The 27,192-nt window shown below is 36.9% G+C and overlaps 1 protein-coding gene across 1 annotated transcript in view; it reads left to right on the top strand.

The window, feature by feature from the left end:
- The window catches only part of LOC143398307 (scavenger receptor cysteine-rich domain-containing protein DMBT1-like), a 182,500-nt gene that overhangs the window by 23,750 nt on the left and 131,558 nt on the right, over positions 1 to 27,192 (top strand). The window contains exons 8-10 of the mRNA XM_076855297.1: positions 222 to 536; positions 11,130 to 11,438; positions 11,528 to 11,845. Of these exons, the coding sequence (XP_076711412.1) occupies positions 222 to 536; positions 11,130 to 11,438; positions 11,528 to 11,845 (942 nt within the window). The remainder of the gene's footprint in view (positions 1 to 221; positions 537 to 11,129; positions 11,439 to 11,527; positions 11,846 to 27,192) is intronic.

Genomic DNA, 27,192 nt, shown 5'->3' with positions numbered 1-27,192 from the left:
GTTGAAGCACAAGGATTATGAGTTCAAAGTCAGCCTCAAAAAATAGGCCCTAAGTAACTCAATGAGACACTGTCTCTAAATAAAATATAAAATGGGGCTGAGGATATGGCTCAGTGGCTGACTGCCCCTGAGTTCAATCCCTGGTACACCCCTGCCCACAAAAAAGAACCCTTCTCATTCTCTTTGTAAATACAACCATTGACATGATTCTTTCTCCTCAGAGAGCCCACAGCTCCGCCTGGTGGATGGTGGCAGTCGGTGTGCAGGCAGAGTGGAGATCATTCACCAGCATTCCTGGGGCACTGTCTGTGGTGACAGCTGGGACCTGAAAGATGCCCATGTGGTGTGCAGACAGCTGGGCTGTGGAGAAGCCATCAATGCCTTGCTCTATGCACAATTTGGAGAGGGATCGGGGCCCATCTGGCTGACAGAGCTGGCGTGCACAGGAGAGGAGGCCTACTTGTGGAATTGCCCTTCCCTGGGCTGGGGAAAGAGCAACTGTGGGCACTCTAAAGATGCAGGAGTCATCTGCTCAGGTATGGTCAGTGCATTCTCCACTACCTAAGAGAATGGAAAGTTCCAAGAAGTAGTGTCTGATCCCTGGGGGAATAAAGAATGAATTGCCAGAGAGGACTAAGAGGAGAGATCCTTCCCTGAATCCACAGATTCAGGGATAGCAGTGGATGATGCACTTTATTTATTCCTGTCCTATAAACCTCTGATATTATCCTTTTCCTTCTCAACTTTCTTAGTTGACAAAATATTTTTTTGTAGAGAATTTCAGCTTAAAATCAGTCTTCATAATTTTGTTTCTGTAATTTATTTCTTTTATGATTACATATAAATTGATACACACACTTTGCAGTAATTTTCAAAGGACAGACAAGAAAGTGTCCCAACTTTTCTCAGTTGAATTGAGTGCTTGCATATGTAGAGTCAAAGATATTTTTCCACTAGGTTAATAGGTATTTGGGCAGAGGGATCAAACATATCACAAAGAAATTTATGGATTAATGCAAAGTTGAAATACTTCTTTCCAGATTCAAATATCAAAATCTTAGTTTATTAGTAGGAAGGGCCAGAGAATTGTTAGCGAAATGCTGTGAGTCACAAATTCCTCCTTTCATATTTATTATAGTAGATTCTCTCTATGTTTCTTTTTTCAAAAATTTCTGTATAAACTCATATTGGGAGGTGTATTTAACACTATGCTGTCATATCAATGTTGGAAATAATAAAATATTAATGCATATTTATTACAGTATACGATTATGTAGTTTAGGACTCAGATCAAGGTGGTTATTCAGTGATCTCCCACAAATACCCCACGAAAGCAATTTTCACAAACCAAACAACTTGATAGGAGAAAATAACTTAGGTGTATGAAAAGAAAAGAAAGCATTTGAGTGTCTGCTTTTATGACAATATAAAGAAAAGACACATTCCCTAAATCTAAGCAGCCCAGCATGAAGAAAGATGCATTCTTCTTGGGGAATGGAAAGGTAATTAAGTCCAGGCCTTAGACTTGAAACTCAGAATTAGGCAGGTGTCCAGTAGAGCCCAACAATCCTTGTCCCTATGCCAGTAACCTCAGACTGAATTTTTGGAACTGTGTTTAGTTGGGCAGCAAAGGGACTGCCTCCACTACCACTCCTCCAAGCAGTCTTGACAGAAGGAAAATCAAGAATCCACTTGCTTAAGGAGCAGGACACAAGAGCAGAAATAGGCTTTTGTCTTAGAGCACAATGCCAGGCCCACCATTATGATACTCAGCAGGAATTACAGGCTGAAATATGGGACTGATCTCATAGAGAGAGTAAGACCTGTATGCTGGTGGGACAACTCAAGAAGAGCCTGTGGCTGGTTGCAGGAGTCTTGGGCCATGAGTCCACCTCAGCAGTAGGCAGTTCATAACACTGAGGACTTTGGTCCCACCTCAGTTCTGTGTTGCCTTGGCAGGCTGTGCCCTAGTGTGTGACATACCTTTGCAGCATTGTTGGCCACAGGACTACCGTCCTTGTTCCTTCCCAAAGCCCCAGGGAGCACACAATGGAGAGAAGTCTCTCCTTGGGGGTAAAAATTTAGTTGGCGCCCAAATTTGACCTGGACCTTTGAGCTCTTGTTATTACATATTATAATACAGATCTCAAAAATGAAAGGTAAAGAGTCCAAAGGAATCAAGAAAAATGAAATAAACAACACATAAGGGTATCCTAATTCACCTGACAGTGAATTTTCTAACAGGAAACCTGTAGACAAGAAGTAAGTGCCATGAGATTTTCATAGAATTGAAGGAAAAATCTACCAATCAAAAATACAAAACACAGCAAATATCCTTTACAAATAAATAAATATAAGGACATTATTGAACATCCCCCCCCCCCAAGTAACCATAAAGTACAGCAATTCTTTGCTGAGCATATATCCCAAGGAAATGAAGACAAGATGTTGAAGAGACCTCTATACTCTCAGGTTATGGCAGCACTACAGACAGTAGCTAAGAAAGGGAAACAATCTAAGTGTCCATCAACTAATAAATGGACACAATGAAGTACATTTACATAATAGAATACACTTTAGCCAAAAAAAAAGAAAATAAAAAAGAAAAACACAAAAGAAATGAAATCCTTCCATTTGCTGCAGCATGCATGAACCTGGATCATTAGGCTAAATGAAATAGAAGGGTAAAGAAGAACAAAAGTCTTCTAATCTCACTATATGTCAAATATGAAAGAGTTCACCTCATAAAAGTTTGGAAGTTTAGACTAGAACTTTGATTACCATAAGCTGGAAAGTGTAGGGGTTAGAGATGGAAGGCTACAGGTTTTACTTAGGAATAAGAAATTCTGGTGCACCATTGTACAGGTGGGTGACTATAGTTAACAAGAATGAACTTTATTTCAAAAAGCAAGAAGAGAAAATATTGGAAATTTTCACAAGAGTAAATAAACAGTGTTTGAGGAAATAAGACCCACTATATATATTCATCAAGAGATTTATTTACTTCATTAATAGATATACTATTTCTGTTTGGGGTATTGCTTGAAATAAGTTTAAAATAATTGAAAAAAAAGAGAGAAAAATGCTACAGGTGACAAGATATGGAGGAAGGTTATACAGTTTATGTGTGATAGATGCCACAACACAATGTATCCTTGAAGCAAAGGGTCAGACAATCATATTTTTGACTGCAATTTTTAATTTACTCTAGTGAGAATGATTCATATGAATCAGTGGACTTGGCAGATGCAATTTTTCTTTTCTTCCTATCAGGTTTCTCATAAACTTCAAATGGCTTAAAATGTTTTCTTTTTTCTTTTTGTCTGCATTATTTCTTTGAAATCCTCATACCCAACATCTAAAAACATTTCTGGAACATGGCAAATTCTGGAAAGATATTAGTATTTTGAATTAGATAACATGGAAGCAAACTCTCAATACTCTCTTCAAATAACTTTCTCTTATACCAGACCTGGGTGGAAAGTTTAGATTGTGTCTCCTTTGAAGACCCCTCTGCCCCATTTTATCCCTTCCTGATCACAGGCATTTTTGCCCATTTCTGGGCCTCCATGATCACTCTCCTTGCCCTCTGTTCTGCCTTAAAGGAAGGTCATGCTCCCTCCTCTGGCTTTCAGAGATGACTGGGAAGCCCAAGAATACAGGGCAAGTTTGGTCTTCAAGGAAGACACTGGGATCTGTGTGTACTTCTGCCTGGCCAAATCCACATCTGATGAAGACATTCCCATCTACTCAAGTAACACAGTTCTGTGCCCTAAAGAGAATAATAGAATTGTGGAGTGATGGACAATGAGACAGGTAGATACAGAAACAAGGCTTATGATCAAAGCCCTGGAGATTTTGTTATATGCAGATGAATCTCAGATACAGGAAGGGTGGAGAAGGAAATCTTGATCTTAGCGGAATAAACAAAGGTGTGATCTTGATGATGGAAATCAACCTGTCCACCCTGCCACTTTTGTTTACCTGGATAAATTTGAGCCCAAAAATTCTAATAATGATGGAAAGTGAGAGAGGCCATTTCCAGAAGCTGAAAGAGCCCTATATCCTAAAAGATGCAATACAGAGAATTAGGGACTTGCCTAGAGCTTCTGTAGGTAGAAAAGAGTAGTTTTTTGAAGACCAGGTACCTACAAGCTCTCCTGGGGCTTGATTGAGTATTTTTGTAAATGAATCCAGTTTGTAAAGGGGAGGCCACCTCTGTGAAATAGGAGTAGAGATGAGGCACCAAGGATAAAGGCACAGGATATGGCAGGGCTCATTGAGGGAGTAGAAGGGGAGATCAAGAAAGGAGAGAGCTGAAGTGAGAGGAGCTATCACTGAGAGGCATAATTCATATCACAGTAGATCTGGATACCACCATATCTCTAATCTCTAACAAGTCACTTACTCTTCCCAAGTTCTGTCTTCCTGTCATAAGGACATAGCACATGAGTATCTTCAATAGTATATCATTTTTAGTAATTTTTAACACATTTAACACTGTCAACAGGTTTTATCACTGGGGAGCTTTAAACTTAGCTATAAAAAAGAACATTATGTTGAGGTATTTAGAGTACTGGCTAATTCAGATAGAGAGGTTTAGGAAGGGAAATTGAGTCTGAGAATGGATTTAGGATAAATATCATGGTATCTCATTTATTTATACAGGAAACACCTACACCCAGACCTTGCCTGGGAGCTGCCCATCTGTGTCCCTATAAGAGAAGCCACCAAAAGAGTCCATTTGCTGGTATGTGCTAAACACATACTCTGCACTTTCAGTTCTCTTTATTGCCAATCCTTTAAATTTCTTAGGGCACAGAGAAGCGCCATTTTTTTTTTTTTGATTGATTACTGTGGGCCTTCTTTTGGCCTGAAGTACAAGTGTGTCACTATCTCTTCTGATTTATGGAACAAGAAGTAGAATTTGTTTTCTAGTGTGCAAGATGTAGATGTCAAATCTTAAGATTTTAAAGTTACTTTTAATTTTTGTTGTGTTGGCCCTTTGGAGTTTTTATGGAATTTGGTTAATTGTATTAATTATCTATCCAGGTATTCTTGTTAAAATTGCTCTTTGTCTATTATTTCTCCTACATACAAATAAGTTCTGATATCTTTAGATGAGATTAGGAAGACAGATTTCCTTTAAAAAACAAGATTATGGAGAGTAGCCTACAATGTCTGCCAAGTCTTCACACTAAAATTCATCCCCTGTCCCTAGATGAGTCAGGCATAATTTGGGTGAGGACCTCAAGTAATTCAGGTTCTGTTGTGGCCCTTCAGTGGAAAAAGGTTTAGCACAAGACACACACACACAAAAAAATGTTCATATTGTTTCAAATAAACATATGGGGGGGCTCTGGTGAACCCCAAATCTATTTCCCTACATGACAATCTCCATGGAATTATTTCAATATTAAGACTTTACATGTTATTAAAATACCAGTCTTGTGCAGATATTGAAATGTCCTTACCATGCCTCATGTAATTTAAATTGGTGGGCATGATTGAAACAACATGCAACCAAGAGGAAAAATAAAGAACTCCTACTTTTTTTTTCTTTTCATGTCTTTGTCATCAATCACTTCTTAATCTCTAGGGAGTAAAGCAAATTTGCCTCCTTCTACCAATCTTACTACTCCTGTGACAGTTGATCAGACTGGGATGTGGCTCTGTTCTCTAAGCATAATTTCTCAGAGGAGGAGATTAAAAAATCTTCACTGAAGCATCCCAGATTTAGAAGAGCCAGTTATTATAGGAGAAAGGAAGTGGGGAATTTTCATCCTCTGATATTCATTGAATTCTTTAATCATTTTCTAAAGTCTCTCACTAAAACCTTTAATCCAACCTGACTTGTGTCCTCAGAAGAAGGGAGACACATAGACAGACACAGAGAAGAGGGATAGGTAAGCAGAGAGGCAGCAACCAAAGTGATGCTTCTATGAACCAAGGCACACCAAGGATTATCATTGACCAGGAGAAGTGAGGGTGGAGCGAGGAAGGATCCCCTCTGATAGTCTCCAGAGAAGGAGCCAACCCTACTGACACTCTCCATCCCACTTCCATCCTCCACAACTGTGTGGCAGTGAAATTCTGTTTAAAAGCAAAATAATCATCAGCAATAATATTAATTCCTTACCCAATTCTAGACCAATAAAAAGATTTGTATTATACCACATAATTGAAGGACTTTAGTCAATATGGAAAAGTCATGTTAGAGGACCTACTGAAAATTTTATGTTAATGGAAAGCTCTAAAATGGATCTTCTTTATAATCCACTCTGGTATGTTTTAAGAGCAGGCATCATTTTTTTTTCTCCATTTGTATAACTATTTTTGACATCTACATATTTGACTATACAGGACAATATCAAATAGAGACTAATTTTCTTTTATTTAATATCTATCCATAAATTTTCTAACATTATAAATATTTATATAGACTAATAATTTAAAATATTATTATTTAAAATTAAATGTAGATATATGAATGATTTTATAAGTACTAAATTTCACATACATATACACATGTAAGAGTGTGTGTGTTTGAATCTGTATCTGTATTCAATTTCAATCCACTCTAAGCCTATTATTTCATAAAATATAATTCTTTATAATTTTTATCATATTTCATACATAATTTCTACCTTAACAGTCTTCTGCATATGTCCTTGTAACATGGACTGACTTATTCTTCTTTGTGAAATTTTAAGTTCTATAGAAAATAGAATTACCAACTTGGATATTGACCCATGTTTTAGGAAATAAGTGCATTTGCTAAAGAAAAAAGAATTATCCATTAAAAGGATAATATATTTAATAAACATCTTCATAAAATTACGGTAGTTGTATTTACACAGATTCCACAGTTTTGTTCATCTTAATGTTTTGATGAGCATCATACTTCTGAGATTTCTTCCTTTGGGGAGTCAGTCCTCATGTTCATCACTGGGTTCACTTGATGTGCACATTCACACTATTCCACTCTCCCTGATTATAGTTGTGGGCCGATAACACAGAGAAAGTCAGTTAAAGCCTTTGCCCTGAATTTACCTTCTTCAAGGTAAATTCAACTGTTGATTCAACAGTGCACCAGGACCCACATTTCTCAAGTGTCTGAAAAAGTTATTTCTGAGGAGCAAAGACAAAAAAGTAGGGATTGGGAAGAACCATGGGGGATGGGGGTTCCTAAAAGCAGCAGGTCACCATTCCTCATACTTTCCCTTTAGATGTCCATGTGAGCTCTGCCAACCTTGTGTGTCAAATCTGTTTGAGTTGGTTTGCCTCATATGGTTTTGTTTTATTATTCTTTAATTTTATGTTTGGTAGATTTATCCACAGTTCCTGATCAGATCATTTTATTGCAATCCAACATATGTATATATACCACATTTTAAAAATTCAGTGTATGCTCATTGTTGGGAGCTTGAGTTTATGTGCATAACTGACAGAAAAAGGGAAATATAACCTGAAGATGACAGCCTCCCAGTTGAGACAGACACCTGAGTCTGAATTGTTTGTAATGTGAATCTTCAGTAAGAGAATTAGCATTGAATATTATATTTAATGTTTTATTTCTCAAAAAGTCCTCAGACATTAGGTGTGCTTCATATTATGCCTCAAAGATCAAATTAGAAGTTTCCAATATAAATGCTGTTTATGACTTTGAGGAAAAGATGCACAGCAGTTATCTCAAAAGACTGTAAAAACAGACATTCTGAATAAATTCTAAGTTAGACCTCTTAAATAATGTTCATGCCTTCATATGTTTCATTCCCTATCAATCAAGAAGAAGGGCTACTCTGAACAAATAGCTGGCAACTATGTGTCCACTCACTTGAGGCCCAGATGAACCAACCTCAACATTCATACTTGTAAGATTTCAAATTTGTAGATTGTGGAGACTGAGTGGTAGGTTCAATATGGAAACTTTGTTTTATATGAGAATATATTCTGTATGAGAAAGACAAGTGAAAGAAGGAGTGAAAAATACCTTCACACAAGTCTTCTGCATAAACGTACTTGCAACATGGACTGACTTATTGTGGTACTATTTACCTCAACTTCTTGGTAATGCAGATGAGGAAAGAAAATTACTTTTGTCTCCATATGCCTTTATAACATTGAAATATTACAAAAACTGATATGTATTTCTGTAAATAAAACTAATGAGGATTTCTAAACCACTATGATATAAGAATTTCCTATTTACTGAAGAACTGTGGAGTATAATAATATACACCATCATTAGGGTTTATGGAATGATGTATACCTGCTTCTGAACCACACTTTGTTGTTTTTATATTTCATTAAGTGCAACAGAGTGAATGATCTACCAAGAATAACTACATTCTGTGTTGATGGTAGTTGGCTCTAATTTCTAAATCACATCTTTTTCAAAAAATTTTTCCAAGGGATTTTGGGTATATGTTACTTTATAATACAATGCCCAAAACATAATAAATCTTTAATGTATTTTTATTTTTATTTCTTCATTGTTCTCTTTTATTTAATTGATTTTATTTTTTAAAATATACAACAGTGGAATGCATTACAATTCTTATTACACATATATACCACAATTTTTCATATCTCTGTATATAAAATATGTTGACACCCAATTCGTGTCTTTATACATGTACTTTGGTTAATGATGTCCATCACATTCCACCATCCTTGCTAATGTCCTGCCCCCTCCCTTTCCCTCCCTCTTCCCTATCTAAAATTCATCTATTTTTCCCTAACCCACTATGAGTCAGCCTCCATATATCAGAGAAAACATTCAGCATATTTTTTGGGGGGGGGTATTGGATAACTTCACTTAGCTTTATCTTCTCTAACTCCATCCATTTACCTGCAAATGCCATGATTTTATTCTCTTTTATTGCTGAATAAAATTCCATTGTATATACATGCCACATTTTTTTATCCATTTGTTGTTGGACATCTAGGTTGGCTCCACAGTTTAGCTATTGTGAATTGTGCTTCTATAAATATTGATGTGGCTGTGTCTTAGTAGTATGCTGTTTTTAAGTCCTTTGAGTATAGTTCAAGGAGAGGGATAGCTGGGTCAAGTGATGGTTCCATTCCCAGATTTCCAAGGAATCTCCATACTGCTCCTTTAATGCATTTTTAAAGATAAATAAATGTATTGCTGACTTTCAATAATACTGCTTTCTGAATACCTCAGGATCTCTGTTCAGCACAATGACAGATGTTTAGTTGATGGTCTGAGTACATGTACTATATTAATTTTATTCTTTATATTCTCAGGCTATAACTGGATTAGGTCCCTCTGGTCTGTGTAGAGTAGAAGAGTAAAGGTGAAATCTACATGAGAGATCTCTATCTCTTTATCTGAAATGCTTCCAATTTTTATTAATGGAATGTATACAAAAATTTCTTGCAAAGATTTAATAATTTAATAGAATTCAGTGCCTAAAACAAAGATACCCTCCTAACATTTCAGTCAGAGGACAGACACTGTGCTCAGATACCCCAGTGGATTGTCTTAGATAGAGCTTGAATGTAATGTTATTCTACCTCAACTGAGACATTCTAACACTTGGATACTAGAAATGGGCAAAATACAGTTAATTAAAAAAAATAAAGTGGACTAGTGCCACCGCAGGCATGTTCGTGTTTTTATCTGAGCTGAAACTACAATCAGTCATGCAAACCTGGTGGTACTTATTTTGAACTTCAATTTGAAAGTGACTGAGTGGAAACCAGAATTCACAGAGAAGAGGACCTGGCTGCCTCCATAGGCAGAGACTACAGCCAGCCAGGTTTCTGTTCTAGAGGCTGATCTTTAGTTTTCCTGTCACTAGATAACTGTATTTGTGGCTGATTTCATGATGTGCCTGCAGGTCTCATATTCTTTAAAACATAACCTTCTAAAGATTAGTGATTTCAGTTTGAAATTTGTGTATCTGCATTTTGACTCTATAAGTAAGGTACACTATATTACTCCTCTATAATAATAAAATAAATTAAAATTACCATTGCAGTAACACTTAAGGAATCCACACTTCATGTTAATGCATCAGTTTCAGAGAGAAAAGGGGGTATTCCAATTTTAAGTAACAATTTTAAAAAGGTAGATTAATATTTTTGATGTTTGATTGTTTACTTAGGGGGAAAATTAATGAAATTAATGAACATGCTATTCTCTTGAGAAAGATTCCTTGCTGAATTTCTTCACTACAAAAAATTACTATTATATTATAATTTCACATCTGTAAGTAGATGCCTCCCCAAAGGTCTGAACACATACTCAAAATCACTTCCTGATTAGCTTCAATAGATTCATAATGGATTCTTCAAACTCTGTTTATTAGAAACAAAATAATTCCATAAAAAACACAAACAAAAAATGCTCAAATCTCTGGATAATGTCTGTTCATAGTTTAAATGGCATTTTAGTCTTCTTTAATGGGAAGGATGATGTAAAGAATCCTGATTATTTTTGTCACAATAACCAGGTTTCTATCTCACCTATTTAGTGGTCTCTTTTCTCATCTCTAAATTGAAAATAAATATCAAATGTCAGTTTTGGACACATTGGAATTTTTCATTCATTAACAAATGGTATCTTAGTTGGAATTATTATCTGTGAATATGGAAGTTTCAGGGCATAAAATAGTAAAAAATTAATCCTAATCTTTTTCTATAGTGGGTTCACATTCAGAGAATAGATACAGATCCTATACAAAGAAAAAGGAGATTACAGTATCAAAGAAAGTAAAAAAACCACAGATACCTTTATAATATAAAGAATAATATGTTCCTATAAAAGAAAAATCCATTTTACACGATCTATATCTATATATCTATATATACACACATTTCTTGGAAACACACATATTCATGTATGTACAGGTATGTGCATGGGACAGTGTGTACATTCATATCATGAAACAGCAATTTAGAAAGCACATTACAAATTCCTTCTCCAAAATTTATCTTCAGACACTTGCTCATAGAATTCATATTCTGGCACCACAAATTGAATCCTCACCCCACACTACAACCCTGGAAAATGAAAAGATTTCACAGCATTACCTGTGAATTGTAGCTTATTCCTTCTATTCGATGGTATTTGTTGTTGTTTGTTTTTTCTCCCATAGGATTTGTGCATCTGGTTGGAGGACAGGGATCTTGCTCTGGGCGAGTGGAAGTGAATTCTGGAGGAGGATGGACTCCAGTATCTGATGGGAATTTCACATTAGCCACAGCCCAGGTCATCTGTGCAGAGCTCGGTTGTGGCAAGGCTGCATCTGTCCTGGGGAACCTGCCCTTCAAAGAGGACAGTGAACAGATCTGGGCTGAAGAGTTCCAGTGTGAGGGGCAGGAGCCTGGCCTCTGGTTCTGCCCCAAAGTGCCCTGTCCTGCAGGCAACTGCCCCCACAAAGGAGCTGTGCAAGTTGTCTGCTCAGGTGAGACTCACGATAGGACTTTAACTTCCCAAAACACTCTATGGGCATAAGAAAAATGTGGAATATTGCTAAACCCTGTCTTCTACCAGGATATACAGATGTTCGGCTCATGAAAAATGGCAGCTCTCAGTGTGAAGGTCAAGTAGAGATGAAGACCTCTGGAGGCTGGAGAACACTCTGTGCCTCCCACTGGAATATGGCCAATGCCAATGTAGTTTGCCGTCAGCTGGGCTGTGGGGTCGCCATCTCCACCCCAAAGGGAGCATACTTTGTGGAAGGAGGAGATGAGATCTGGAGAGACAGATTCCACTGCTCAGGATCTGAGTCCTTCCTGTGGAATTGCCCTGTGACTGCCCTGGGTGTTCCTGCCTGTGCCCATGGAAACACAGCCTCTGTGGTCTGCTCAGGTAAGAGAGGGCAGGGCTGGCTGGTACTAGAGTGACATGTCTCTAAGAGCAGATAGCATGGAGAGCTGACTTCAAAAATTAGACATTTTGTGGTGAATTAGGATTCTTATTATCATTCACCTTTCAGCCCTTTCAAGAAATATTAAGTGGATTGGTTTTAAATAGGCATTATAATTTATTGAAATTAATGGATAACACTATATAACAATGAATGACAGCTCTGTCATGTTCCTCACCCTGGACTATCAGGGAGCATCAGCAGCTCCCTGATGTCACCTGCACATCCCTCCAGTCACTGTGCCCTCCTCCCCTCCAAAGAAGACCACTCTAACTTTTGCTGCCAAAGAATTTTTTTTCAGGTTTTGAGCTTTATGTAAAATCATGTGCCATGTTCCTTGTTTTGTCTACTTTGAATCAACATAACATTTAGAATTCACTATGCTTTTATTTTTAGCTCAGCCTCATTTATTTTTATTTCTATAGAGTTTTCTCCTAAATAACCACAGGATCATGTATTGATTCAGTCACATGATATGGAGATTTGAGTATTTACACATGTTGAGTTCTGAAATAATGATCCTACATATTAACATGCCAATATTGTCTGGTGCAAATATGGGTATATTCATATACATTTTTAAATCCTTTCTTTTAATTTTTCCTATATTGTCTTCATTTAGGGATCAAATTCTTCTTCTTGATGAAGCACAGTGTATACATATTTCCCATACACAGAGTGTCCTAAAGTCCTTTTTTTTTTTTTTTGGTACTGGGGATTGACCTCAGAAGCACTGGATCACGGGGCCACATCCCCGGCCCTGTTTTGTATTTTATTTAGAGACAGGGTCTTACTGAGTTGTTTAGTGCCTCACCATTGCTGACGCTGGCTTCGAACTTGCAGTCCTCCTGTCTCAACCTCCCAAACCACTGGGATTATAGGCGTGCACTAGTGCACTTGTCTCTATTGTCCTTTTAAATATAACTTTACTACCATAGATTATAAAAATGTTCTCCAATAGTGTCTTATACATGTTTAGTTTTTATTTTATATATAATTTCACAATCTTTCTGGGATCGGTATTATCTATAGTGTGTGTGATGTTAAAAAATGTTTCATATTATTGTTTGGACATCCAATTGACTCAGAATCATTACTGAAAAGGCTTTTCCCCATTGCTGTGTCAACTTTGAATTATACAGGGTGTAGATATTTCTGATTCCTGCTCTATACTCTATTTCATTTTGTTCTGTCATTTTCTAGGATTGGAGCCATGCATATTCTCTTAATTATCATAACTTTATAGCATGTCTGATTAACTTTTTTAAAGATTTCTTTAAAGTAACTGCTTTAATTGTGTTGTTTTTCCTGCCCAGTGCATTGATCGTACTTGGTCTTATGCATTTCACATAAACATTATAAACAACTTCATATATTTATTTTTTATTTATATTTATTTTATTTTATTTTATAAATAATTTATTTATCTTTTACTTATATGTGACAGCAGAATGCATTGCAATTCTTATTACGCATACAGAGCACAAGTTTTCATATCTCTGACTGTATACAAAGTATATTCACACCAATTTGTGTCTTCATACATGCACTTTGGATAATCATGATCATCACATTCCACCATAATTTCTTTTTTTTTTTTTATTTTTTTTCCTCTTTCATACATTTGATTCATGTGAGTTATGCTTTTCCATTTTTACCCCAAATACAAATTGCAGAATCACATCAGTTATACATTCACCATGTTTACATAATGCCATATTAGTGACTGTTGTATTCTGCTGTCTTTGTATTCTGCTGTCTTTCCTATCCCCTACAATCCCCCCTCCTCTCCCCTCCCATCTTCCCTCTCTACCCCATCTGTTGTTGTTCCATTCTCTCCCTCCCCCACCTTTCCCGTCACAACCTCATATATGTGATTCGTATAACGATGTGGTTTTCCTTCCGTTTCCATGCAATTTCCCTTCCCTCTCCCTTTCCCTCCCTTCATTCGTTTCAGTTTAATGTTAATCTTTTTCTCATGCTCTTTCCCCCTGTTCAGTTCTTTGTTGCTCTCCTTAAATCAAAGAAGACATTTGGCATTTGTTTTTTAAGGATTGGCTAGCTTCACTTAGCATAATCTGCTCTAATGCCATCCATTTCCCTGCAAATTCCATGATTTTGTCATTTTTTAGTGCTGCATAATACTCCATTGTGTATAGATGCCACATTTTTTTTATCCATTCATCTATTGAAGGGCATCTAGGTTGGTTCCACAGTCTAGCTATTGTGAATTGTGCTGCTATGATCATTGATGTGGCAGTATCCCTATAGTATGCTCTTTTAAGTTCCTCAGGGAATAGTCCGAGGAGGGCGATAGCTGGGTCGAATGGTGTTTCCATTCCCAGCTTTCCCAGGAGTCTCCATACTGCTTTCCATACTGGCCGCACCAATTTGCAGTCCCACCAGCAATGTACAAGAGTACCCTTTTCCCCACATCCTCGCCAGCACTTATTGTTGTTTGACTTCCTAATGGCTGCCAGTCTTACTGGAGTGAGATGGTATCTTAGGGTGGTTTTGATTTGCATTTCTCTGACTGCTAGAGATGGTGAGCATTTTTTCATGTACTTATTGATTGATTGTATGTCATCCTCTGAGAAGTGTCTGTTCAGGTCCTTGGCCCATTTGTTGATTGGGTTATTTGTTATCTTATTGTTTAATTTTTTGAGTTCTTTGTATATTCTGGAAATTAGGGCTCTATCTGAAGTGTGGGGAGTAAAGATTTGTTCCCAGGATGTAGGTTCCCTATTCACTTCTCTTATTGTTTCTCTTGCTGAGAAAAAACTTTTTAGTTTAAGTAAGTCCCATTTGTTTATTCTTGTTATTAACTCTTGGGCTATGGGTGTCCTATTAAGGAATTTGGAGCCTGACCCCACAATATGTAGATCGGAGCCAACTTTTTCTTCTATCAGGTGCAGGGTCTCTGATTTGATATCAAGCTCCTTGATCCATTTTGAGTTAACTTTTGTGCATGGCGAGAGAAAGGGATTCAGTTTCATTTTGTTGCATATGGATTTCCAATTTTCCCAGCACCATTTGTTGAAGATGCTATCCTTCCTCCATTGCATGTTTTTAGCCCCTTTATCAAATATAAGAAAGTTGTAATTTTTTGGATTGGTTTCTGTGTCCTCTATTCTGTACCATTGATCCACCTGCCTGTTTTGGTACCAGTACCACGCTGTTTTTGTTACTATTGCTCTGTAGTACAGTTTGAACTCTGGTATCGCTATACCTCCAGATTCACACTTCCTGCTTAGAATTGTTTTTGCTATTCTGGGTCTTTTGTTATTCCATATGAATTTCATGATTGCTTTCTCTATTTCTACAAGAAATGCGGTTGGGATTTTGATTGGCATCGCATTAAACCTGTAGAGAACTTTGGGTAATATCGCCATTTTGATAATGTTAGTTCTGCCTATCCATGAACAGGGTACATTTTTCCATCTTCTAAGATCTTCTTCTATCTCTCTCTTTAGGGTTCTATAGTTTTCATTGTATAAATCTTTCACCTCTTTTGTTAGGTTGATTCCCAAGTATTTTATTTTTTTTGAGGCTATTGTGAATGGAATGGTTTTCCTCATTTCCATTTCAGAAGTTTTATTGCTGATATACAGGAATGCCTTTGATTTATGCGTGTTGATTTTATATCCTGCCACTTTGCTGAATTCATTTATTAACTCTAGCAGTTTCTTTGTAGACCCTTTTGGGTCTGTTAAGTATATTATCATGTCATCCGCAAATAGCGATAATTTAAGTTCTTCTTTTCCTATTTTTATGCCTTTAATTTCTTTTGTCTGTCTGATTGCTCTGGCTAGCATTTCAAGAACTAAATTGAATAGAAGTGGTGAGAGAGGGCATCCCTGTCTAGTTCCAGATTTTAGAGGGAATGCCTTCAGTTTTTCTCCATTTAGAATGATGTTAGCCTGAGGCTTAGCATATATAGCTTTTACAATGTTGAGGTAAGTTCCTGTTATCCCTATTTTTTCTAGTGTTTTGAACATAAAGGGATGCTGTACTTTGTCAAATGCTTTTTCTGCATCTATTGAGATGATCATATGGTTCTTATCCTTAAGTCTATTGATGTGGTGAATAACATTTATTGATTTCCATATATTGAACCAGCCTTGCATCCCAGGGATGAATCCTACTTGATCATGGTGTACAATTTTTTTGATGTGCTTTTGCATTCGATTCGCCAGGATTTTATTGAGAATTTTTGCATCTAAGTTCATTAGAGATATTGGTCTATAGTTTTCTTTCTTTGAAGTGTCTTTGTCTGGTTTTGGGATCAGGGTTATGTTGGCCTCATAGAATGAATTTGGAAGAGCTCCTTCTTTTTCTATTTCTTGAAATAGCTTGAAAAGTATTGGAATTAACTCTTCTTTGAAGGTTTTGTAGAACTCTGCTGTATACCCATCCGGCCCCGGGCTTTTCTTGGTTGGTAGTCTTTTGATGGCCTCTTCAATTTCTTCTTTTGTTATTGGTCTGTTTAAATTGTGAGTGTCTTTCTGACTCAGTCTGGGCAGATCATATGACTTAAGAAATTTATCGATATCTTCACTATCTTCTATTTTATTGGAATATAGGGTTTCAAAATATTTTTTAATTATCTTCTGTATTTCTGTAGTGTCTGTTGTGACATTGCCTTTTTCATCCCGTATGTTAGTAATTTGCGTTCTCTCTCTTCTTCTCTTCGTTAGCATGGCTAAGGGTCTGTCGATCTTATTTATTTTTTCAAAGAACCAACTCTTAGTTTTATCAATTTTTTCAATGGTTTTTTTTGTTTCAATTTCGTTGATTTCCGCTCTGATTTTAATTATTTCTTGTCTTCTGCTATATTTGCTGTTGTTTTGTTCTTCCTTTTCTAAGGTTTTAAGATGTAGCGTGAGTTCATTTATTTGTTGGTTTTTTCTTTTTTTGAGGAATGAACTCCAGGAGATGAATTTCCCTCTTAACACTGCTTTCATTGTGTCCCATAGATTCCGGTATGTTGTGTCTGTATTGTCATTTATCTCTAGGAATTTTTTGATTTCCTCCTTTATGTCTTCTGTAACCCATTGATCATTTAGTAACATATTGTTCATTTTCCAGGTAATGCTGGATTTTTCCTTCCTTCTTTTATCATTGATTTCCAGTTTCATTCCATTATGGTCAGATATGGTGCATGGTATTATCTCCACACCTTTATATTTACTGAGATTCGCCCTATGGCATAATATATGGTCTATCTTTGAGTAGGATCCATGTGCTGCTGAGAAGAATGTGTATCCACTTGATGACGGTTGATAAATTCTATATATGTCAGTTAAGTCTAGGTTATTGATTGTGTTATTGAGTTTTATAGCTTCTTTGTTCAGCTTTTGTCTTGAGGATCTATCCAATGGCGAGAGTGGTGTGTTGAAGTCCCCCATAATAATTGTGTTGTGGTCTATTTGACTCTTGAACTTGAGGAGAGTTTGTTTTATGAATGTTGCAGGTCCATTGTTTGGTGCATACAAATTGATAATTGTTATGTCTTGTTGGTGGATGGTTCCTTTTAACAGTATATAGTGTCCTTCTTTATCCCTTTTGATTACCTTAGGTTTGAAGTTGACTTTATTCGATATGAGAATGGCCACTCCTGCTTGCTTCCGAGGGCCATGTGAGTGGTATGATTTTTCCCACCCTTTCACCTTCAGTCTGTGTATGTCTTTTCCTATCATGTGAGTCTCCTGAAGGCAGCATATTGTTGGATTTGTTTTTTTAATCCAGGTTACTAGCCTATGTCTCTTGATTGGTGAATTTAAGCCATTAACATTTAAGGTTACAATTGAAATATGGTTTGTACTTCCAGTCATGTTTATTTATTTATTTATTTCAGATTGGTTAGTTTTCCCTCTTTGGTTATTTTTTCTCCCCCTTTACTAATATACCTCCCACTGTTAATTTTGGGCGCTATTTTTCAATTCCTCTTCTTGTAATATTTTGCACAACATATTTTGTAGTGCTGGTTTTCTAGCTGCGAATTCTTTTAGCTTTTGTTTATCGTGAAATATTTTAATTTCATTGTCAAATCTGAAGCTTAGTTTTGCTGGATACAGGATTCTTGGTTGGAATCCATTATTTTTCAGTGTTTGAAATACATTGTTCCAGGATCTTCTCGCTTTCAAAGTCTGTGATGAAAGATCAGTTGTTAACCTAATTGGTTTACCCCTAAATGTAATCTGCCTCCTTTCTCTCGTAGCTTTTAGTATTCTCTCCTTGTCCTGTATGTTAGCTATCTTCATAATTATGTGTCTTGGAGTTGGTCTATTATGGTTTTGGATGTTTGGGGTCCTGTAAGCTTCCAGAATTTGGCAATCCATTCCATCTTTCATCTCTGGGAAGTTTTCTAGTATTATTTCCTTTAATAAGCTATCCATTCCTTTGTATTGATTCTCTGTGCCTTCTTCTATCCCAATGACTCTCAGATGAGGTCTTTTGATGAGGTCCCATATCTCTTGGATAGATTGCTCGTGAGATTTCAGCATCTTTTCTGTCTTGACTATATTCTTTTCAATTTGATAAACTTTGTCTTCATTATCTGATGTTCTGACTTCTACTTGACCCAGTTTGTTTGTAATATTCTCATTAGCGCTTTTAATCTGATTTACGGCTTCTTGCATTTCTAAGATTGCAGCTTGATTTTTTTTTAACACCTCTATCTCCTGATAAAGTTCATTCTTTGCGGATTGAATTTGTGTGGTTAGTTCCTCTTCAAAATATACTTTCAATGCTTGGATTTGCTGTCTCATGTCTTCTCTAATATTCCGTTCCATCTGAATTAGGTATGCCTTGATTTCTTTCCCTGTCCATGTTTCTGATTCTTCTTGGCCCTCCTGTAAATTTAGGTTGTCCTCTATTGTTTGTAACCCTTTTTTTCCTTGTTTTTTCATATTGTTCACGTTGCTTTCCAGCTCTGTTTGACTGCTTAGTAACTGCTTTCTCCTATACATTTGTTTTGGCTTTGTATATCTCTGTTGTCTCTCTTTTGTGGTGGGGGATTATGCCTAGAAATGTTGGGCTTTGTTGTACTTTACATCTGATTCATTCCATTCATATAAGGCTTCTTGGTTCTGTATGCATATAATGTTTTGCTGTTTGTTCTTAGGACTATATGTTTAGGTTGGGTGCTCTGGTGATACGATGGTTAGTATGTCTTGGCTACTTTAGAAGATTGCTCCACTGAAGGTGGATACTACCAGGCAATTGGATCAGGGTGCTGATAGTAGCTAGGTATTTATGAGTCTTATAGACAGCCTCGAGATATTCACCTATTTGCATTTAGACAATTACACGCAATGGAAGATGTAATGCTTGGGATAAGAGTTGGGGGTTAGGGGAATGAGGGTGCTGCTAAAGTGGATTCTGCTGAGAAAGAATTCTGGCGGCCGAATTCCGATGACGTCACCTCTCTGCTATGGCGGGCCCCAGGCTCCTTGCCGGAGTGTCCGAGGGGAGGGGTGGGACTGGTCCGGCCAGGTTCGCCTCAGCTTCAGGCTTTTGGAGGTTTGGCTTAAGACTTCTCCCTGCCAAGCTGTGTCTCGGCGTCTAGCAGGACCCAGTCCTTTGGCTGCGGGCGGGTGGACGAATCTGCAGCTGCGTCCGCGGTGCGCGGATTGTGGCTGTTAGTTTTGGAATTCCGCATCTCTGGCAGGGTCCCGCTCGTCCGGGTCACACAGACACTTCAAAAAAATTCTAGTAGCTCCCAGGCGGTCTTTCTTCAGAGGAATTTTGCTAGAAGAATCTCCGTTGGACGAATCCAAGAGTTATCCTTGCGATTTTATGTTCCCATCACTGGGTGTGCCTTAAAAGCGCAGCTTCTCTGCCCGCCGCCATGTTGGATCAGTCCCACCATAATTTCTAACCCCATGTTCCCTCTCTTCCCCTCCAGTTCCTCTGCCCAATCTAGAGTTCATCTATTCCTACCATGCTCCCTCCACCTATTCCACTATGAATCAACCTCCTTATATCAAAGAAAACATTTGGCATTTGTTTTTTTGGATTTGGCTGACTTCACTTAGCATTATCTTCCCTAACTCCATCCATTTACCTGCCAATGCCATGATTTTATTCTCTTTTATTGCTGAGTAATATTCCATTGTGTATATATGCCACATTTTTTTATTCATTTATCTATTGAAGGGCATCTATGTTGGCTCCACAGTTTAGCTTTTGTGAATTGTGCTGCTATAAACATTGCCATGGCTGTGTCCCTGAGTATGCTGTTTTTAAGTCCATTGGGTAAAGAACAAGGTGAGGGATAGCTGGGTCAAGTGGATGTGAAGACCTCTGGAGGCTGGAGAACACTCTATGCCTCCCACTGAAATATGGCCAAAGCCAATGTAGATTGTCATTAGCTGGTCTGTGGTACAGAGGTGAATCTCCAGTACCAAATGGTGATTCCATTCTCAATTTTCCAAGAAGTCTCCATACTGCTTTCCATATTTACTGCACGAGTTTGCAGGCCCACCAGCAGTGTATGAGTGTACCTTTTTCCCCACATCCTTGCCAACACTTATTGTTGTTTGTCTTTATAATCGCTGCCATTCCAATTGGATTGAGATGAAGTCTTAGAGTGGTTTTGATTTGCATTTCTCTAATTGCTAGTGATAATGAACATCTTTTTATATATTTGTTGACTGATTGGATATCATCTTCTGAGAAGTGTGTGTTCAGGATGTTGGCCATTTGTTGATTGGGTTATTTGTTTGTTTGTTTTGTGTGCTTTTTTGGTGTTTAGATTTTTGAGTTCTTTATACACCCTAGAGATTAGTGCTCTATCTGATGTGTGAGGAGTAAAAACTTGGTCCCAAAATGTAGGCTCTCTATTCACCTCACAGATTTTTTTTTTCTGAGAAGAAACTTTTTAGTTTGAGTCCATCCCATTTATTAATTCTTGGTTTTAATTCTTGAGGCAAAGGAGTCTTATTAAGGAAGCTGGGGCCTAATCCCACATGATGGAGATGAGGGACTACTCTTTCTTCTGTTAGAAGCATGGTCTCTGGTTGTATTCCTAAGTCCTTGATCCATATTGAGTTGAGCTTTGTGCATGGTGAGAAATAGGGGTTTGATTTCACTTTGTTGATACATCTAATACGATAAAATCATGGTGATATTAAATTGAGTTTGGATTTGACCTAAACATCAAAATGGAGCTAGTTGACTTACAATGTATATCTCTAATTTCTCTCAGTGATTATAGATAATTTTTAGTAGTTATACTCTTGGTGTTTTATGTTTTTGATGCTACTCATGTTTCTTTTAATGAAATGTCCTAATAATTGATTCTGCTTATGTTTTAGATAGTTTTTAGCTTCTGTGACAAAAAAGTCTGACAAGAACAATTTTAGGAGGTAAAGTTTATATTGATGTTCACAGTTTCAGAGGTCTCAGTCCTTAGATAGCTTACTGTATTCCTTTGGCCTCCAGGTAAGACAGAATATCATGGTGGAAGAGTGTAGCAGGAGAAAGCAGGTCAGCAGATGGCCACCAAGAAGCAGAAATAGGGAGAACTCTGCTCAACAAGGACAACATATAAACCCAAATATACACACCCAGGCAGCTACCTCATCAAGCCACACCCTACCTGCCTACAATCACCTCCCAGTGAATTCTATTAGAGGATTAATGTGCTGATTGGGTTAAGGCTCTCATAACATAATCTCACTTTTTTTTTTTTTTAGAAATCTTACTGATTTTAATAAGGTATACACGAAATACTTAGAAAAATAACCAGATATAAAATAGAGAACAAATAGGTATGTCTCACCCTAACCATTAGAACTATTGTTTTGCCTAAATTCCCCATGATCATAGAATTCATTACCCATTAATACTGTATAGTAATTGCAGATGTTTTGACCAATGAGTAATACATTAAAATTATATCTTTTGTATTTAAAATTCACTTGACAAAATGAGACTCCCTTGATCCCCTCCCCACTCCTGATTAAACCAGTTATTATTACCCATTGTAAATTAAAACAGACCTTCAAGAATTGATACTCTTAATACAAGACCTATTTAGAGAAGAGATAATATCCCACATTTAATTCCTTGCTTTACCTGTATTTAGATTGGAAAGATTAAAAAGGGTTCATAATTAATTATCATGATCTTAATGCTGTGATCCTATTCATTTTTAATTAATTTTTATTGTTGGTTGTTCAAAACATTACATAGTTCTTGATATATCATATTTCACACTTTGATTCAAGTGGGATATGAACTCCCATTTTTACCCCGTATACAGATTGCAGAATCACATCAGTTGCACATCCATTGATTTACATATTGCCATACTAGTGTCTTTTGTATTCTGCTGCCTTTCCTATCCTCTACTATGCCCCCTCCCCCCTCCCCTCCCCTCTTCTCTCTTTACCCCCTCTACTGTAATTCATTTCTACCCCTTATATTTTTCCCCCTTTCCCCTCACTTCCTCTTGTAAGTAATTTTGTATACCCCTGAGGGTCTCCTTCCATATCCATGCAATTTCCTTTCTCTCTCCCTTTCCCTTCCACCTCTCATCCCTGTTTAATGTTAATCTTCTTCTCATGCTCTTCATCCCTATTCTGTTCTTAGTTACTCTCCTTATATCAAAGAAGACATTTGGCATTTGTTCTTAAGGGATTGGCTAGCTTCGTTTAGCATAATCTGCTCTAATGCCATCCATTTCCCTGCAAATTCTATGATTTTGTCATTTTTTAATGCAGAGTAATACTCCATTGTGTATAAATGCCACATTGTTTTTTACCCATTCGTCTATTGAACGGCATCTAGGTTGGTTCCACAGTCTTGCTATTGTGAACTGTGCTGCTATGAACATGGATGTAGCAGTGTCCCTATAGTGTGCTCTTTTTAGGTCGTTAGGGATAGACCAAGTAGGGGGATAACTGGGTCAAATGGTGGTTCCATTCCGAGCTTTCCAAGAAATCTCCATACTGCTTTCCAAATTGGCCGCACCAATTTGCATTCCCACCAGCAATGTACAAATGAACCCTTTCCCCCACATCCTCGCTAGCACTTGTTGTTGTTTGACTTCCTAATGGCTGCCAATCTTACTGGAGTGAGATGGTATCTTACGGTGGTTTTGATTTGCATTTCTCTGACTGCTAGAGATGGTGAGCATTTTTTCATGTACTTGTTGATTGATTGTATGTCCTCCACTGAGAAATGTCTGTTCAGGTCCTTGGCCCATTTGTTGATTGGGTTATTTGTTATCTTATTGTCTAATTTTTTTAGTTCTTTGTATATTCTGGATATTAGGGCTCTGTCTGAAGTGTGAGGAGTAAAGATTTGTTCCCAGGACGTAGGCTCCCTATTTACCTCTCTTATTATTTCTTTTGCTGAGAAAAAACTTTTTAGTTTGAGTAAGTCCCATTTGTTGATTCTAGTTATTAACTCTTGTGCTATGGGTGTCCTATTGAGGAATTTGGAGCCCGACCCCACAGTATGTAGATCATAGCCAACTTTTTCTTCTATCAGTCGCCATGTCTCTGATTTGATATCCAGTTCCTTGATCCACTTTGAGTTAACTTTTGTGCATGGCGAGAGAAAGGGATTCAGTTTCATTTTGTTGCATATGGATTTCCAGTTTTCCCAGCACCATTTGTTGAAGATGCTATCCTTCCTCCATTGCATGCTTTTAGCACCTTTATCAAATATAAGATAGTTGTAATTTTGTGGATTGGTTTCTGTGACCTCTATTCTGTACCATTGGTCCACCCGCCTGTTTTGGTACCAGTACCATGCTGTTTTTGTTACTATTGCTCTGTAGTATAGTTTGAAGTCTGGTACCGATATACCGCCTGATTCACACTTCCTGCTTAGCATTGTTTTTGCTATTCTGGGTCTTTTAGTTTTCCATATGAATTTCATGATTGCTTTCTCTATTTTTACAAGAAATGCCGTTGGGATTTTGATTGGCATTGCATTAAACCTATAGAGAACTTTTGGTAATATCACCATTTTGATGATGTTAGTTCTACCTATCCATGAACAGGGTATATTTTTACATCTTCTAAAATCTTCTTCTATTTCTCTCTTTAGGGTTCTGTAGTTTTCATTGTATAAGTCTTTCACCTCTTTTATTAGGTTGATTCCCAAGTATTTTATTTTTTTTGAGGATATTGTGAATGGAGTGGTTGTCCTCATTTCCATTTCAGAGGATTTGTCACTGATATACAGGAATGCCTTTGATTTATGCGTGTTGATTTTATATCCTGCCACTTTGCTGAATTTATTTATTAGCTCTAATATTTCTTTGTAGACCCTTTTGGGTCTGCTAGGTATAGAATCATGTCATCTGCAAATAGTGATAATTTGAGTTCTTCTTTTCCTATTTTTATGCCTTTAATTTCTTTCATCTGTCTAATTGCTCTGGCCAGTGATTCAAGAACTATGTTGAACAGAAGTGGTGAGAGAGGGCATCCCTGTCTTGTTCCAGATTTTTAGAGGGAATGCCTTCAATTTTTCTCCATTCAGAATGATGCTAGCCTGAGGCTTAGCATAGATTGCTTTTACAATATTGAGGTATGTTCCTGTTATTCCTAGTTTTTCTAGAGTTTTGAACATAAAGGGATGCTGTACTTTGTCGAATGCTTTTTCCGCATCTATTGAGATGATCATATGGTTCTTATTTTTAAGCCTATTGATGTGGTGAATAACATTTATTGATTTCTGTATATTGAACCAAACTTGCATCCCAGGGATAAATCCTACCTGATCATGGTGCACAATTTTTTTGATATGTTTTTCTATTCGGTTCGCTAGAATTTTATTGAGGATTTTTGCATCTAGGTTCATTAGAGATATTGGGCTGTAGTTTTCTTTCTTTGAAGTGTCTTTGTCTGGTTTAGGAATCAGGGTGATGTTGGCCTCGTAGAATGAATTTGGAAGTTCTCCCTCTTTTCTATTTCCTGAAATAGCTTGAAAAGTATTGGTATTAGTTCCTCTTTAAAGGTTTTGTAAAACTCTGCTGTATACCCATCCGGTCCTGGGCTTTTCTCAGTTGGTAGTCTTTTGATGGTTTCTTCTATTTCCTCAATTGATATTGGTCTGTTTAGGTTGTCAATATCCTCCTTACTCAATCTGGGCAGATCATACGACTTAAGAAATTTATCGATGCCTTCACTATCTTCTATTTTATTGGAGTATAAGGATTCAAAATAATTTCTGATAATCTTCTGTATTTCTGAAGTGTCTGTTGTGATATTGCCTTTTTCATCCCATATACTAGTAATTTGAGTTCTCTCTCTTCTTCTCTTTGTTAGCATGGCTAAGGGTCTGTCGATTTTATTTATTTTTTCAAAGAACCAACTTTTAGTTTTGTCAATTTTTTCAATTATTTCTTTTGTTTCGATTTCATTAATTTCATCTCTGATTTTAATTATTTCTTGCCTTCTACTTCTTTTGCTGTTGTTTTGCTCTTCTTTTTCTAGGATTTTGAGATGAAGTATGAGATCATTTATTTGTTGGTTTTTTCTTCTTTTAAGGAATGAACTCCAAGCAATAAATTTTCCTCTTAGAACTGCTTTCAATGTGTCCCATAGATTCCGATATGTTGTGTCTATGTTTACATTTATCTCTAAGAATTTTTTAATTTTCTCCTTGATGTCTTCTATAACCCATTGATAATTCAGTAACCTATTGTTCATTCTCCAAGTGATGCATGATTTTTCCTTACTTCTTTTATCGTTGATTTTCAATTTCATTCCATTATGATCAGATAAGATGCATGGTATTATCTCTACTCCTTTATATTGTCTAAGAGTTGCCCTGTGACATTATATATGATCTATTTTTGAGAAGGATCTATGTGCTGCTGAGAAAAAAGTGTAACTGCTGGATCTTGGGTGGTATATTCTATATATGTCAATTAAGTCTAGGTTATTAATTATGTTATTGAGTTCTATAGTTTCCTTATTCAACTTTTGTTTGGAAGATCTGTCCAGTGGTGAGAGAGGTGTGTTGAAGTCTCCCATGATTATTGTATGGTGGTCTGTTAGACTCTTGAACTTGAGAAGAGTTTGTTTGATGAACATAGCTGCACCATTGTTTGGGGCATATATATTTATGATTGTTATGTCTTGTTGGTGTATGGTTCCCTTGAGCAGTATGTAGTGTCTCTCTTTATCCCTTTTGATTAACTTTGGCTTGAAATCTATTTTATTTGATATGAGTATGGACACTCCTTCTTGTTTCCAAAGTCCATATGAGTGATATGATTTTTCCCAACCTTTCACCTTCAGTCTATGTATGTCTTTTCCTATCAAATGCGTCTCCTGAAGGCAGCATATTGTTGGTTCTTGTTTTGTGATCCATTCTACTAGCCTGTGTCTCTTAATTGGTGAGTTTAAGCCAGTAACATTTAGGGTTATTATGGAGATATGGGTTGTTCTTCCAGCCATATTTGTTTATTTATGTTACTAAACATGGTTTGTTTTCCTCTTTGATTATTCCCCCCCCCCTCTACTGTACTACCTCCCGCTGTTGGTTTTCATTGATATTTTCCATTTCCTCTTCCTGTAATAGTTTCCCGAGGATGTTTTGAAGAGATGGTTCTCTAGCTGCAAATTCTTTTAACTTTTGTTTACCATGGAAGGTTTTAATTTCATCTGCCATCCTGAAGCTTAATTTCTCTGGATACACAATTCTTGGTTGGAACCCATTTTCTTTCAGTGTTTGAAATATGTTATTCCAGGATCTTCTAGCTTTCAGAGTCTGTGTTGAAAGATCAGCTGTTATCCTGATTGGTTTACCCCTAAATGTAATCTGCTTCCTTTCTCTTGTAGCTTTTAAAATTCTCTTCTTATTCTGTATGTTGGGCATTTTCATTATAATGTGTCTAGGTGTGGATCTCTTATGATTTTGCACATTCGGCATCCTGTAGGCTTCTAGGATTTGGGATTCTGTCTCATTCTTCAAGTCTGGGAAGTTTTCTCGTATTATTTCATTGAATAGATTGCTCATTCCTTTGGTTTGGACCTCTATACCTTCCTGTATCCCAATGACTCTTAAGTTTGGTCTCTTTATGTTATCCCATATTTCTTGGATGTTCTGCTCATGGTTTCTTAACAGTTTTGCTGAGCTGTCTATGTTCTTCTCCAGTTGAAATACTTTGCCTTCATTTTCTGATGCTCTATCTTCTAAGTGTTCTACTCTGCTGGTAGTATTCTCAATTGAGTTTTTAAGTTGGTTTATTGCTTCCTGCATTTCTAGGATTTCTGTTTGTTTGTTTTTTATAACCTCTATCTCCCTGTATAATTGATCT

Source organism: Callospermophilus lateralis, chromosome 4 (assembly GCF_048772815.1).
Source record: "Callospermophilus lateralis isolate mCalLat2 chromosome 4, mCalLat2.hap1, whole genome shotgun sequence".
Classification (NCBI taxonomy): Eukaryota; Metazoa; Chordata; class Mammalia; order Rodentia; family Sciuridae; genus Callospermophilus; species Callospermophilus lateralis.
This window is presented reverse-complemented; position numbering and strand designations above follow the sequence as displayed.